The following is a 15,769-nucleotide window of genomic DNA, read 5'->3' on the forward strand; positions in this document are numbered from 1 at the left end:
TAGCAGTGAGACAATGCACATCCTAGGCATGCCTGAGCTTGATGCAGCAGTATGGGGGGCAGGAATGAGTATTTGTCAAAGTGTTGAGACTCATTTCTCATTTTGACATATAGGGATAAATCTAGCCCTCATTTCCCCTGTCCTGGATGTAGTAAGACTAGGCGATTGATGGATAGACAGAAGTCTAGTGCAGAGATGACTGTTGATTGTAAGGTCAGAGGATTTATAGTACTGCTAGATCTCAAGATTCTTCGCTCAAAAACTTGTAGGCATATCTTTGCTTTTTAGCATTTTAAACAGGCCATAATGTAATTTTTGTGAAGGGAAATTTAAACCCGTTTCTTTCCAACAGAGCAGTTCTATCCAATTTAGAGAGATATTAAACCAATTAATCTGCACATTGGTAACTAATTGATTGTCTTGTTAAACACAAGTTTTGTTCTTTGATCACAATTTGATTAAATCGAAATGGCATTATCTAAAGGAATGAAGACTATCTGATGATGATTATTCTGCTGCCTGCCAGTCTGAGTCACTCACTGGACTCATGTTGAGCAGTATCAGATACAGTATCTGCTATAGTTCTTATCAGTAGCACACACACATTGTCAGATCACTCAGTACTCCAGCTCTCACTTTCCAATCAATACACCGGCAAACGTTATTTGTGAATATCCGATGCAAAAGAAAAGACAGTTCATTACAATAGCTATGAATTGGAGAAAAAAAATATAAATTGCCAGTCCAATATTTTTATTAGGCTACTATTTATTATATTTGTATTTGTTTGTTTATTGGTATTACTATCACTAGTTGTTACTTTTTTTATTATTTATTCTATTACTAGGTAGTTCTGTGAAGCCTTTGAATTTGCCTACAGTGGGTAGGATTTTATTTTTATTTTTTTTTATTTTTTTTGGGGGGGGGACATAGTAGATTTTGAGGTATTATATAATATATTTAAAAAAAAAAAAATGACCAGAATTGCAATCCTAACTGTGGTTATTTATTTGTTATTACTAGTTAGTTAGTACTATGAAGACTTTGAATATTCTAGCTGCATAAAAAATTTAAAGTTGATTTTGATGTAAGATATAGGCCTAATACGCACAGCTGAAAATATGACAATTTTAGCTGAAGTGTGTGCCAAAGGATTTATCTAAAAATGGATAGAGTGAGTGTGGGGTGAACTTTTAGATGATTCTCTATACGTCTTAGAAACGAAGCTGGTAAAATATTAATAAACAGCCCACAAAACATAGCTAAAACAAGCTATATAAAGTTTTCGGATACACCCTTGCCTGGTAGAGTAGGTATATATAACCTTGCTCTTTGACCCCACTGCTCACAGCAAGCAACAGCTATCATCCCCTAGTTATTCATAGCACGAGGGATTCATCCAGAAAGTATGTCTCTTTGAAGATCCCGCAGTATAAAAGAGAAATAAAAGATTTTAAATGAATAAAACTTTAAGTAGGCTACTTAACTGCCTGCCCCCGTATGGACAGGCTATTTGAAAGAGATGTTTTTTTCTGTTGGTGAATCAACCCATGGTTTAACACACATATTTGTTTATCTATTTACGGATAGTTAGTTAGTGGTCAGTTCATCGCTCCGTTGAGAATCTGTGAGGTATGAAATCCTGGCCCCACCCACTCCTGGAGTTGACTGGGAAACTGACCAATTGGGAAAGCGCAAAGCCACGCCCACACCCATTTCGCCACGCCCACTCATGCCTCCCTGTCCATTTGGACTTGCCTTGTTTAGCGGGTCGGCGGTCCATCAAAGCATCCTTCAGGCGGAAGTAGACGTAGGGATTTTTTTTTTGGAAGTACTTTGACTTGCGCACTAGCTGCCAGGGTGTAGTCGGATATAGTTCCTTTTCTCCAAAACTTTTTTTTCCATGGCGGTGGTTACAAAGCAGTAATAAAGTGAAGGTTTGCAAGAGAGAATTCGCGAGGAGATTAAGCCACAACTATCGCTTTTTGGAGGTGAAGCGATTACCACCATTTTCCGCATGAGTTTATTTATAAAACCACAAACTCGGTAGCTGGCGAGTTACCGCAAACTTTTTAAAGACTGCGAGGATTTAAGGGATCAAGACAGTGACGGTAGCTACTTGAGGTCGCATAAACAAAAGGACACAATGTCGTTTTTTAGCTGTTTGTTATTATGGACTTTGTGGGCAGCGTGCAGTCATGGAGCGATGGATGAATGTATAGACGAGTCCAATCGGCCTCAGCGCTGCATGCCAGAGTTTGTTAACGCCGCTTTCAATGTAACCGTAGTGGCCACCAACACTTGCGGCTCGCCGCCTGAAGAATACTGTGTACAGACCGGGGTAACGGGAGTCACAAAATCATGCCACATTTGCGACTCCGGAGACCCCAGACACCACCACGGCGCTGCTTATCTCACCGATTACAACAACCAAGCGGATACCACCTGGTGGCAAAGTCAGACCATGTTAGCGGGCATCCAGTACCCAAACACCATCAACCTGACCCTTCACCTGGGTAAGCTGCTTTCTCTTGTGTTCTCGTATCAGAGTCACAAAAATCTTGCTTGGTTTCCAGCGCTGTGAATAAAAGTTGTGCCAGGGTTATGACAAGTCGATTTAGCATGTGTTCTTTAAAGTTAAAGTTAGCATCTCAGTTTCTTTAGTAGCTGTTCAGTAGATACTAGTCATTAAAATTAGTCACCACCAGTATGTATTCGTTGCAAACTATAACTTATTGATTTTCTACTTGGTGACAAGTAACTATTTCATTGTTACTGGTAACAAATTGCACTTTTTATTGAAATCTATAGAGATCTGTGATTCAGATATTAACTATTCACTTTTGACTAGCAACCAGTTGCTGTTAACACCAATTCCATCATTCCACTAGTTACTATTCCCTATGTATTTCTTAGTTACTTTTTGCATAGTTGCTAGTAACCATTCCATTTGTTAGATTGTGTTATTCATCTTATTAGAAAGTAAACTATTAAGTAGCCATTCTGACTAGTCAATGTGTATGAAAAGTTGAAAAAAGCAAGGTAACATTTTACAATAATATCTTATTAGGTAACATGAACAGTTCTTCTACAGCATTTAATAAATGTTAATTGCAAAATGCACTAATAACCTTTTCAATCAAGATGTAATTAATGCTGTAAAAATACATTGCTTATTATTAGATTATTTAATGCGTTATATTTAATGCACAAATGAGGCTTATTGTAAACTGTTAGCATAGGCAGTTGTAGTGAGACAATACATGCTAGTGTTTCATAAATAAATAATAGTATCCACTAAATATGTACTTATAACTTCTAAGATCGTATGGTCGGTCCACTTTTCAATCTGCTCAGATGTAAAGCATCTGGCAATTCTAGTTTTCTGCAGTGTATTACTAATAGTGATCACTCAGTCATCACTCATATTTCATAGCTTTAGGCAATAATAAATCTGTATGTTTCTAATCATCATGGTTTAACATTTTGTTGTATTTTGTTGTTATCATATACTAGATGTCATTTAGCAAGAATCATTACCTTTTAAATACAGCTCAAACTTTACTGTTCTTCAATTCTGGGGGCCATCATGGAGAAACCTTACCTAAGAAGATCATGCAAGATACATACTCTGGGTTCAAAATCACTGTTTTAGACAATAATATAGACCCTCTGTTAGATCTGGCATGGAGTGACCTCTCTACTAGGCAGTGAAGTTGTGCACATTATGCAAATCATTGAATTTCTTCCAGCATAAGCAGAACGATTGGGTTGCAGGAGGAGGTTCCTCTGCCTGTGGGAAAAGAGCAGTAACGTAACCAATTAGTAGAGTCCCAGCAAGCCGTGACCTCTGTAGCTTCTCGTTCCCAAGTAGATGCAGCTATATCAGTTGGCATATACCCAAATGCAAGTAATAAGCATGTCTAATGAGCTGTAATCAGGGTGTCAATAAGACATTTGCATTTAGATGATGGAAGAGGAAGTGATTTGGCTTTTAATGTTCCTATCATACACTTGGCTAATTAGCAGCCATTTGTTAGCACATGGTCTACAACGGGCCTTTTCAGTCAGACACCTTTTCTTCTAATTCACTTCAGCTCTTCTTGTTGATTTAGGCATTTTGCATTTGAATTGTGTCATTAAAACAGTGTGAAACTGACAGCCATATAATATTTGATGCTTTTCATCTTGACTCAAGTAATGAAATTGACTAATTTGTTGAGAGACATTTTTATTTTACATTTATTTGATTAAATGTGCTTTTATCATAGTCTTCTAAAGAACAAAATATTGATAAATAAATGTAAATTATATATTTATAACATTTTAACATGCATTTTGACCATTTTTCCCAAACAGTGCAGCACTTAAAAATTTGCTCAAAAATAAATGGTTTTGATGGGTTGAAGTGGACACTGAGAACTGAAGCCAAAATCTCTGAGAAGATTCACAATTGTTGAGTTACTTGTTTGTTTTATTCTTCCGTGATTTTATTTATTTATTTTTTCCAAAGTGGCTCCGTAGGTGGGAACCCACAAGTAGTCTGGGTCCCAGCCATAAGCTTTTATTTTATGTACTCTGCCTTTGATGGCTTTCATGTTTATTCTGCCTTCGTTGGGATGGTCGAGGCGGAAGCAGGCATGTCTTAACTTGACACTGCTGAGTCCTGGGAGAGTGTGGAGATTTGGCCTGGCCTAGCAGATTCAGGGGAGAGGGGCGAGGAGAGATGAGGAGGGTAGATTTACTATTGAACATTTCTGTATGTCCCACACTCGTTCTTTATTAACCAGTTCTGGCTGGCCTGTCACGCTTCAAGAATTTAGTGAGACTGAGAAATGTGAATCATCATCCAGACACCGGCTAAAGAAGACTTGCAGACATATGCATCTGAACTTGTACAGGCAAATAGATATAATGTGGTGTTTTAAAGAATGGTCAGGTTAATGGAAAATTGTTGATGCTGCATGTTTTAAATTGGTCTTACTTGTCAGACACAGCCCAGAGGGATTGCAGACACAAATTTAGCTGCTGTGTCATACCCAGCTAGAAGTGCCAATTTATATTTCTGTAGTTAGGAGGTTGTTTTTCCAGTATAGTCTTAGCCATTGATGTTATACTTGGGGCCTAAAACAAGGACTTTTTTTAGTCAGCCATGGAATATTTACTTGTACACCCTTGTAAAGTATATAATGTTTTACTGTCTTTGTTATAAAAGTTTTTTTTTTTTTTTTTCTATGAATTCAAGTCTGCATGGAATGAAAATTAATTGTTCATTCCCCCTCCTTTTTTTCCTAAATGCATGTTAATAATTTTATTCCATACAATTCATCCTTGCATATGCAACATCGTAATTTTTAGACTAGACTTCTCTCTGGTGTCATATGCCAGATTCTGCAATTAACTTTAATATAATCGACTGCAAGTTTGAATTCAGATCTGCCTGCATTCAAACAATAACTAGTGGATAGAACCAAGTTCCCACCCTCATATGCACAATACGAAGAAAGAAAAAAAACATCTTTATGACTTCAATAGCTTTTCATCAACTGATGAATCCCCTGCAGTTCCCTCACAAAGGTCTAATTTGGCACACCTTACCTTACATTAAACATTCCTTGTTTGTTTCGAAAATGACTCGAGAGTCGATTTGTGACCTCAGTATTGGATCTGAATGATTCACTTAAAGAGTGAGTGATTCAAACAGCTAACTCACAAGTAAGTTCAAGATTTTTTTTTTGTTGTTGAATACTTTTAACTCATTCAAAATGCACAATAAATGCTCTGTAGATATTTAAGTAGATTAACAGATGTCTTTCTTTAAATGCGACTGTCGTCAGTCAGTGCATTGGGATTTTCTATAGAATTTGTGGAATTATAGCTGTGAAATGTTTTTTTGTGTATATTTTTTGCGGCTTTGATTGAAGAACACCACAAAAAAGCTCTTAATTCTACTAGTCTGTTACTTCCAACTTCTTAAATTGGCAAAGTGCATTTGAGATAAAGTTTTTCTCCAGAACTCTCTAGGGAGCATTTGTGGAGGGTGAGAATTCCCGTTCATCTGATAAACTGCAGCAGTGAGTGATTCATTAACTTGAGCTTGTGAATGGCCCTTATCGTGCCCTGCTTCCTCCCTCACTGATAGAAAGATGAAATCTGCAGTGTTTTCTGCTAACTGTCAATCCGTGCCTTGCATTTTACTCTGCATCATATTGTTTTCGATGCCTTGTCTCATCTTCAATTTCATACTTGAATGCTAAACTATTCAAATGAAAGAGCTCATTTTTCTCCTGTTTTGAGTTTGTAACGCCGCTGAAGTCATATGCTGTCCTTGTGCGTTTATCAGGAGCTCTCCTTGTTTTCACCTCTGTTTTCATGGAACAGGCCTGGTCGAACATCTGCCTCCTAATTGTTTAAATCTGGGAAAATTCTGGCGCACACTATCCAGAATACAATGTGGCCTTTTTAATACGGTCTTCCTTTAAGATTTGTACAGACGGTTATTTATGTGTCAGGAAGAAGCTTGTTTTACTTGGAGCTAATGGGCATTTACTGTATGTTAAGAAGTTTGACCTTGGTTTACTTGACGAGAGCCAAATTCTTGAGAGAAGAAGTTGCTTTCAGTTCTTGTTTTCCTCCTCTCTTTGTCTCTTTCCTGTCTCAACCTCTCTCTCTCTTTATTTCTCATAAGAGAGGAGACGATGAGTGGTCGCAGTGTGGGAAACTGAACAGCCGAATGTTTCCTGGGCTCTGGGGTCCGCGTCTCTCATCCCTCAGAGGCGCTTTTTTTTCCCCCCAAACTCCATCAAAGAACTTGTCATTTCTGAAGGGGGACCAGATGGTACAAATTATACCAATCTGAGTGTAGGGGGTTGGAAAAAAGAGCTTGCTATCTGGTTCGAACCTATTGTTACTCTCTGGAAAGTATGATCTCAGTGTGGGAAACTTGTATTTATGAAAGCTTTGTAGTCTAGCTGTTCATGTAACTGCACGATTTTGTTTTACTCCAGTTGTCATCTGGCCCGTTGCTACTTTTGTCCTGTGAGGCGAAAATTGGCAGTTGATATTGAATTTGTTTGGAATTGCATCACTATAGTAAACGTAATCCAAGCTAATTTGTTGTTTCCACACATTTGCAATGCCACCACTCTTAGAAAGCAATGACTTGGATATTTGATGGCTCTAATTGTACAGCCAGGGGCAAGATTTGAGCTTCGGACCACCCAGGGTGGACAAAGTGCAGAATCTCCCTCATTTCCTGGTGATAAAGCCATTGTGAGCCACTAGTCCTTTCCAGATTGTGCAAACGTGTAATGAAAGAGCCCACACTGGGTCTGTGGTGCCAGCCATAGAAGCCGTCAGACTTGGATTTGGCTGTGGTTATGGTGTCATTTAGGAGAGCGTTGTCCTGTGGGCCCGTTTGACTGTGAAATAGTGGAATGAGCCCTCGGGGGCCACCGTTTGCTGCTCTTGCCATCACTGATTAGTGCTCGTAACAAATGACTGGACCCCGTTAAAAGTTAAGCTCTAGAGATTTAACGCTAGTTTGGCATACATGAGCCTGTCTGTGTGATGGGTGATGATTTCGACATGCCACTGTGCTGCTTTTCTTTCTGAGTTGCGTGCTTAAGAATAAGAATAGCCCTTAAATATTTCTCATTTTTGCTTGTATTTTTATTTATTTTTTTATATATACATATTTTTTATAGAGAATTTCCCAAATGTTTAAGGAACATCCTTCAAAGTATTTGAGAATATGTTTCTGAATTCTGTAAATTAGAGATATTGGGAGTCCCCACAATGATTTTAGATCACTGCACTTATTTTCATAAATCTTCATTGGTGCTGAAAATTAAATTAAAATAAATTATGAAAATAAATTGATTTTTCATTTGCATGCTTTTTACCATTTCAATGTGCAATTTAAAAGATGCATTGTAACTGGAAAATGTTGTAATGGCTGATATTAAAATTCTGTGCTAGTTCGTCTAAATTTAAAAACTATAAAAAAAATAAAAATAAACTATTAAAGTGAATTTAGGTATCACATCATTAGATTGTTCAGTATGAAAGTTATATTAATTTTGAGATTTGCTAAATTTCACATTTAACGGTGTTATTAAAGTCTTCTAGCTTTTAAGTGAATGCTAGAGGATGGCAAAAGTATTGTAAATGTAAAAACAGTGAAAGTGAGCATGAACAACTATTCAATATCAAACAGTACCAAACAAATTACTAATACCAATAAATCAGTAATATCAGCCAATAAACGATATGGTGCCAATATATTTTGCATGCCAATGAAAAACTTGTGTATGACTTTTTGTTTGTCCCATACAGAGCTTAACAACTTGGTAATTACTAGTATTGTTGCTTTGATGTGTGTGTTCAAGGAATAATTGAAAGTTTTCCACAGTTGGCCTCCCTGAACTTTGTTCTCACCTTTTTACCCACACACTGGATGTACATTATTCGTCCTTGGTCTTTCAATACCTTAAGGCTTAGTGCACTCAGTGCCCTCAGCTCCACCTGTAAGCAGCGTTCATCTTTGGATTTGGCTCTTCTCAAATGTCTTTGATTGGGCATGTAGGCGGGCAAGGTACGAACTGGATACCCTATTAAAGGCTTCACTGGTGACAACATGCATTAACCTCCAATTTTATGATGGCATATGTTTACAGAAAACTTTTTCCTTTCTGCCAACACTATATTGTCAAAATCAATCATACACTGTTATTCCCCATTGTTTTGCTCCTTCGTTTGATCTGGAGTCTGGACTTGTAAGGGAAATGTTGCTCATGCTGTGAATGTGATGGCTCAAACTGAGTGGAATAAGAATGTGTGATGGTTATTTTCCAAATCTGTCATTTACAGAATGGTATCAGAAGCAGGAAAAGACTCCCATAAGCACAAGCTGTGCAGCTAATGGCCTTTAAGCTGATGCCAGCATTGCAACCTGTTGCAGAGTTGCAAAAACAAAATAATATCGGTGCTCTGATATGACCCTGATATGTGATATATAGGTCAACCAGTTCATCTAGCATTTAGCTTGACAGTCCTGGTAAATATGCTTGTCCTAGCAGCCTATTTGTTTTAAATCAGGCTTTAAAATAAGCCATATAAACACAATTCTGCCATTGGGTGGAATTTTGCACATCACTGTATTTTAAAATCATTTATAAGTCACTTTTAAATCAATCATTCAAGTTCAGACACTATTCAACTTTAAAATTTACACAGAAGGTCATAAAGCAGCTTTTTTTAGTTTACTGACACCTCAACTTTAAACATGCTTTTCAAAACATATCCAATGTCAGGCCCTTCTCTGTTATTTTCCAACAAAGAGTTCTTCTGAAGCTTCAAAGTGTTGCATCCAAGTACTGAAGTGTGAATCCGATCTCTCGGCTTCCTTGCAGATTGTCAGTTGCCAAATACAGCTGTTTTCACACATAAACAGAGCTTCACAAGCCAGATGGGAACAGGAGTGTTGTCCCAACACAATGGGAAAAACTCAGTGTATTTATTATTCCTCATTATTTCTTACAGCACATCACGCTCTCTCGGAGCGGATGGTTAAAAGAGCTAGCAGTGTACGCTACACAGCTGGTTCATACTTTATGAAAATACCCTCCCTCAGGCATCGGTGATGGCACATGCTTTTACAGTGAAGCATGATTTGAAAGTAGAGTAAAATATGAGGTTTACAATCGGAGAGTGAACAACCTCGCTTCCTGGGTTTAGAGACAAACCTTTTCCTTTGCATGCTACAATAATGTATCATATATAAATGTTCAGGAAAAGTTGAGTGTGTTTGACACGCATAACAATGTGAGATTTGATATACCTGATTACTCCAGTTTTTACATCAGAATGCAAGCATGAATATCACAGGTAAAGTGAAATTGGGGTAAATGGCAAAAATCTAGGTGTGCAAAAGCACAACCCAGTCAACCAACTGGGATGTTAGCTTGTTGACTGACTTCTGTTTTTTTTCCCCAATTGTAATCAGTGTAAGATTGTGCCTGCCAGTACACATCTAGATATGATTTTTATCTTTGTTTGTTTTTATCTTTCTTTAATTTAAATCATGTGTGGTATTGCCTAATGTGTATTTTTGACTTGGGCATGTTGATACAATAGTCTACATTTTGCATACTTTCATAAGTGCCTAATTAATGCAAAGTTAATTCCCAAGCCATTCTTCAATACTTCAGTAAATGCATTCACGCAGAGCTGATGTTAAAATTGGCTAAAGGTTCAATGCAATATTAATATGGTAGGAGATTCACAGTGTTTACAAATGACAAACTCTCCATTTTTAAATCTGGCTTCCATTAGCATCTTGTTTTTGGGGAAATATCATGTTCTTGAAACAACACCCTAATGCTTTTTTTCCTCTTGTGGCTGGGCAAATAGTTGTTTTAGTCCGTCGTACCTTGGATCCTATGGTTTCCTGTGTTATGTTTTTCTGAAGTGCCTGGAAAATATACTCAACTATTTTTGACAGAATATTAAACAAATGATCTTCTGACAGATTATTCAATAAGAGAAAAAAAAACATTTGTCAAACCGTGACAGTTTATTTTTTTACTCCTTTAACTATTTGGCTTTTTTGATCAGTTCTATACTGTCAGAGATAGTTTTCATTTATTCTTCACAGTGAGATAATGTATAAGCTATGAAATGTTTATTTTTCTTACCAGTTTTTTTCTCCTTCAACACAGGCTGGATTTCATGACCCTACAGTTCATTGCATGAGTCAGATTTTAGACAGTTCCTTCACACATTCCTTTTAGATTATTTGTCATGCCAACCTTGCATAAAACTCATTCATCAAAATATATTTTTGTTTAGCAACACTTATGTCAAAGTAAGTTTTATGCATCCAGAAATAGGTTACGACAGAAAACAAGTCACATTATAGAGTCAGACAGGTGTCTGGAGCCTGGCTCGTCTCCTGTTTAAGGAAAGGCCTCTGATTCCAACCCATGAATCAGTAATATGTCACATCACATTCAACTTCATTTAGCTTTTGTTTACACAGCCCTAAATGTTAAAAGCTGCTTTATCGGTAAAGGTGACCCCCTTGTCTTAGCATATTTGATTAAAATACAACCCATTTTTAAAGGATTTCTGACCTTGTTTTTTAAAGCAGGTCTTGTAAAGATCTCACACACACACTCTGTTGACCAAAGGTCAGTATGGTTTCCGGCACCCAGAAAAAACGTTGAGCCGTCTCAGCAGTCACTTCCTTTTGTCTCCCCTGTCCAAACACGATCTCCTTCTGAGGAATAACAAAGCAAATTCTGCACTCTGTTGTGACATTCCTCCTGCCTTTGTGTTGGATAATTGGCCAGAATGCTAGTTTGCAGGGCTGATGTGGTAATAAGTGCTACAAACTCGAGAGAGATGTAAATGAATAATGGTCTGTGCATTATCTTTGAAAGATACATCACATTATTCTGCTTCATTTTCATTTGTGATTTTTAAACCCTAAACTCAACTTTCCAAGAAAAAATGATCACTCGCAACTATTGCTATGTGAAATGGACTTGATTTTATTCTATGAAGTTAATTTCAGGGTAAGTAAATACATTATTTCTTGGTAGATCATATATTATTTTTAATATTATTTTACTATATATAGTATTATATTTTATAATTATTTATATTTTAATTATATTAGTGCTGTCAAAGGATTAATCGCATCCAAAATAAAAAAATTTGTTTACATAATATAACACATTTTTCTTAAATATATACGTCCATGCATGCGTGTGTATTTATATATACATAATAAATATACACAGTACACACACACTATGTAAACGAAAACTTTTATTTTGGATGCAGTTAATCGAGATTAATCGTTTGACAGCACAAAATTATCAGGTAAGTATCTGCCCTCTTGTTTACATGCATAACAACATTTAGAGCTGATTTATGTGTATTATGCGCATACACGCATTCAGTCCAGTTCCTCGTTGTCTGTCTGGAAATGTTTGTTGTGCATAATCGCAGAATCTTGAAAGCCGATTTACCTCATTTTCCTCCTTTATCTATGACTGCCTGAATATCAAAGATTATTTTTATCTTAAAACAACCACTGAACTCTCTCTCTTTGTACATTAGTTTCTTCCACAATCATAAAACTGCTCAGACTTGTCCTCAGCGAATTTGAGGGCAGTAAGGATGAAGGCAACACCACCAAGGAGCTTATTAAAGTAAAAAGGTATAGCCGCTTAAGGAATGTCTTGAATAGCTGCTCTCTGCTTAAGCCTCTTGAATGAAGCACCGTCCCACCGGAGAAGCCTCAGCCGTGTGTGCGTGTGAGTGGATGTCAGGGTCCTATCTTTAGATCTGAGGCATGGGCCAGTGCTCCCCCTCTATCTCTAGCCCACCCTCTTCAAGTTCTACTTCACAAAACCCCTTTGTCTTCTTTTCTTTACATGGGGGAAGGGTTATCCAGTAACTGGATTAGTCTTTTTGTTTGGTTATTCCTACTTGTCTGTTCATACACCCCCCACCTTTCAGTCTGCTTGTTTTTTCTCTCTCACTTCCCTCCATCCCCTCTTTCTTCTCTTCCTGGCTTTCTTTTTCAAACTGAATATTCTTAATTAGAACTTACTCTCAACTTCATTGCCCCGTCTTAGAGAAGTCTTCATCTGGATGAGATGTTAAACACCAAATTTACACTCTAAAAGCTTAACCACGACCTGTGTTTGTAGTCCATTCATCACTGTTTACTTTGAAGTTGAAACTTAACATTCCTGCCGTTGGGAGTAAATTGAAGGGCCGGGAGCGGCTTGAAGGTGGGGGGGCAGGTGGCAAAGTGCTCCGTTTCAGCAAATTAGAGCACCGTTTCTTCGGCATCAATGGATGTCACCAGGGCGTTGTGTCCATCTTTCACTGTTGTCCCTGAGGGAGGGGAAGCGCGAGAAGCTGGAAAGTTTTTGAATTACAGCAAGCAGGATTATAAACTAATAATATGACTGGCGGCTGACTCCAGTTTTACTCTATCTTCATAATATATGATCAAATTGTAAGAATGCCAATCTGACCTTCATTAATGTAATTGATGAGCAATTCAAATCTAAGAGCGAAACTGCCTTCCAAAGTAAGCATCACAATAATCTTTCTTAAAGATTTTGTGAATTTGTCAAATATTCCTTTAATTATGCCACCAAAACAAAACGTGAGAAACATAATCTGATCTGTCTGAACAGTTTTTTTGACAGTCACCATGACCTGCGCTGTTTGTCAAAAATATGTATAATAAATAAAAATATAGCTTTAATTTTATACATAAATGATCAGTTTTTATACAAATCTTTCTTTTTTTATTATGTTTGGAGATATTTTTATTTTATAGATTTAAAAATATGCAAAATACAATTTCATAGCTATTGAGAAACAGGCTGGGAAATCGTCCTAATTCACTGATTATTGGCAAGAAAGTTTATTTTGGACCTTGGTACAGAAGGTTTGATTAAGTTTGCTTTCTTTATAACGTCATGTTTTATGCATGCTTTTACAGGTGTTTCTGAGCTTTCGCTGATGCTGTATCTCTTGTGCATTATTAATCCTTTCTGTTGTGAAATTAACTAGGTATATGTTCTAGTTATGCATTACCTACTGTTAGGGATGTGTCCACTCTGGAATGTCACTGACCGTAATTTGACCCGTGAGATTTCATTTAGTCATTGCCTTTGGATCTGATAGATGGTCTACATGCTGAAACACGCCATACTACAGGATGTGGTGCCCTCAGGACACTTTTGACTTGTACCCCTACGCCCATACTCCCTGTCTCACTGGCCTGTCATTGACTTCTGACCCCGTTTAATTCCAAAACACCCTCCTTTTTTCACCAGTAGATCACAGAGCAGTATTGGCAGCGTGCAGTATGGATTTAATTGCTTTTGCAGAAAAGCCATACTTGTTTGTAATTGAAAAAAAGAGGAAATTAATCCAAAGCCAGGTTTTCCATATGCTCCGATAAGTCATTTTGATACTGTTGATATCAGCGATCACTCGTCATGTGGAAATGAAGTTCAGCTCTCTGTAGTCCTCCTTTTTCATAATTACATGGATGGGTTCAAGACGGATTTAAGGGCTTTGTACAGCATGCCCCCTTGACCTTATAAAATGCTGAGTTTCTGCAGAAACAAATATTTTTAAAAACTAAAACCGTTTATTTCCAGGTTCCAAGTAGATTTGAATCTCAGATTACAGTGTGGACTGTACAGCTTGAACTCCACAGAATGTGTTGTGTACATATCAGCATTATATTACCCAGTATTTTATAGTAATACATAGTTTACAGTCTGTAAGATTTGTTAACCCTTTTTTTTTTTCTTTTTTTTTTTTTTAAAGAAATCTCTAATTTATTTGGTCAAAAATAAAGTAAAAACAGTAATATATTGAATTATTATTTCAATTCAATATAACTTTCTATTTTATATGTATTTTTAAAAAATGTAATTTATAAAGCTGAGTTTTCAGCAGCCATTACTTCAGTCTTCAGTGTCACATGATGCTTCAGAAATCATTCTAATATGCTGATTTGGTGCTCAAGGAACATTTCTTATTATTATCAATGTTGAAAAGAGTTGATTTATCAATATATCAATGTTTAAGAGTGCTGATTAATATTTTTGTGGAAACCAGGATACCATGTTTTGTTTTTAAATATTAAAAGAACATAATTTATTTGAAATCGAAATCTTTTGTAACATTATAACTTTTGATCAATTATGCATCCTTGTTGAATAAAAGTGTTCTGGCTCATTTCCACTGAAAAATATAACAAATATAACCCAACGGAAGGGTACCAAAAAATTGTTACAATACGGTTTGCTATTTTGGTACCATTCACAAGTTCTGACAGTGGAAACGGAAATAATTGCATACTGTACCGTACTGTAACGAACCGTACCGCTCAGTGGAAACGAGCCATTAATGTCCCCAAACTTTTGAACGGTACTGGACATTTTCCTTGTAAAGTCAGAAATGGTGCACTTCATTGACATGTTTTGGTGTGAGAAGCAGTTGGCCTTTGGTTCCTATCAGCTTGTTCTTAGATAAGCAGAGACGAGGCACCGGTAGTGTTAAGGATCTTGTAGCTGTCAGAGGTTAGTAATTAACATTCAGGGTCTGCTGAAGCTCCTCTCTTCTGTCTGGCAATGTGATTACACTATTCAGTCTGGAAGGTTTTTTTTCCCTCATTGTCCATTGAAAATATGTAGTGTAAGAACAATATATTACAGTGTTGACTGCCTCCCAGATGTCAACAAATAATATCTTGGTTCAACTGTCTTTCTGCTGCTAGCGATAGAGGAAGTCTCTTGCAGAGGGATGTCATTTACAATTCAAGACATTGCAAAGTTGAAAAGAATGTGTCTACTGAAGCCGATTGTAAAAACTGTTGTTCATGTTGTGGAACAATCATGCTTTGAGAAAGTAGGATCAGTCGTGTCGTTATCTGCCTGCCTTTTAGCCATTTTCTATCCTGAGAGTCTGGATGCTTTCCTGCAGCCTTTCCCAGTTTTAGCCATAGCAGCTGTCTTGTAGCCGTTTACTTTCAGTTAGTTTTCAGGGCCAAATTTAGTCCCAGCAGACTGAACTAACCTGACTGACTTCCATTCTTTTTTTGTCCTCAGAGTTTGCTAGTATAGTATGTGCTTGACGTTCTGCCTGGCACCAAATAGCATTTTCAAGTTTGTGCTCATTAGCATGCCTAGCATACTCTCCTGAGCCTTCACACAGCCCA

General features: G+C 37.1%; 1 protein-coding gene across 1 annotated transcript in view; it reads left to right on the forward strand.

Moving 5' to 3' along the window:
* The first annotated feature begins 1,786 nt into the window (after nucleotides 1-1,786).
* The window catches only part of lamc1 (laminin, gamma 1), a 59,337-nt gene continuing 45,354 nt past the window's right edge, over nucleotides 1,787-15,769 (forward strand). The window contains 1 exon segment of the mRNA XM_058748820.1: nucleotides 1,787-2,516. Within this exon segment, the coding sequence (XP_058604803.1) occupies nucleotides 2,147-2,516 (370 nt within the window). The 5' untranslated portion in view covers nucleotides 1,787-2,146.

The sequence above is a fragment of the Onychostoma macrolepis genome, chromosome 02, assembly GCF_012432095.1.
Source record: "Onychostoma macrolepis isolate SWU-2019 chromosome 02, ASM1243209v1, whole genome shotgun sequence".
Lineage (NCBI taxonomy): Eukaryota > Metazoa > Chordata > Actinopteri > Cypriniformes > Cyprinidae > Onychostoma > Onychostoma macrolepis.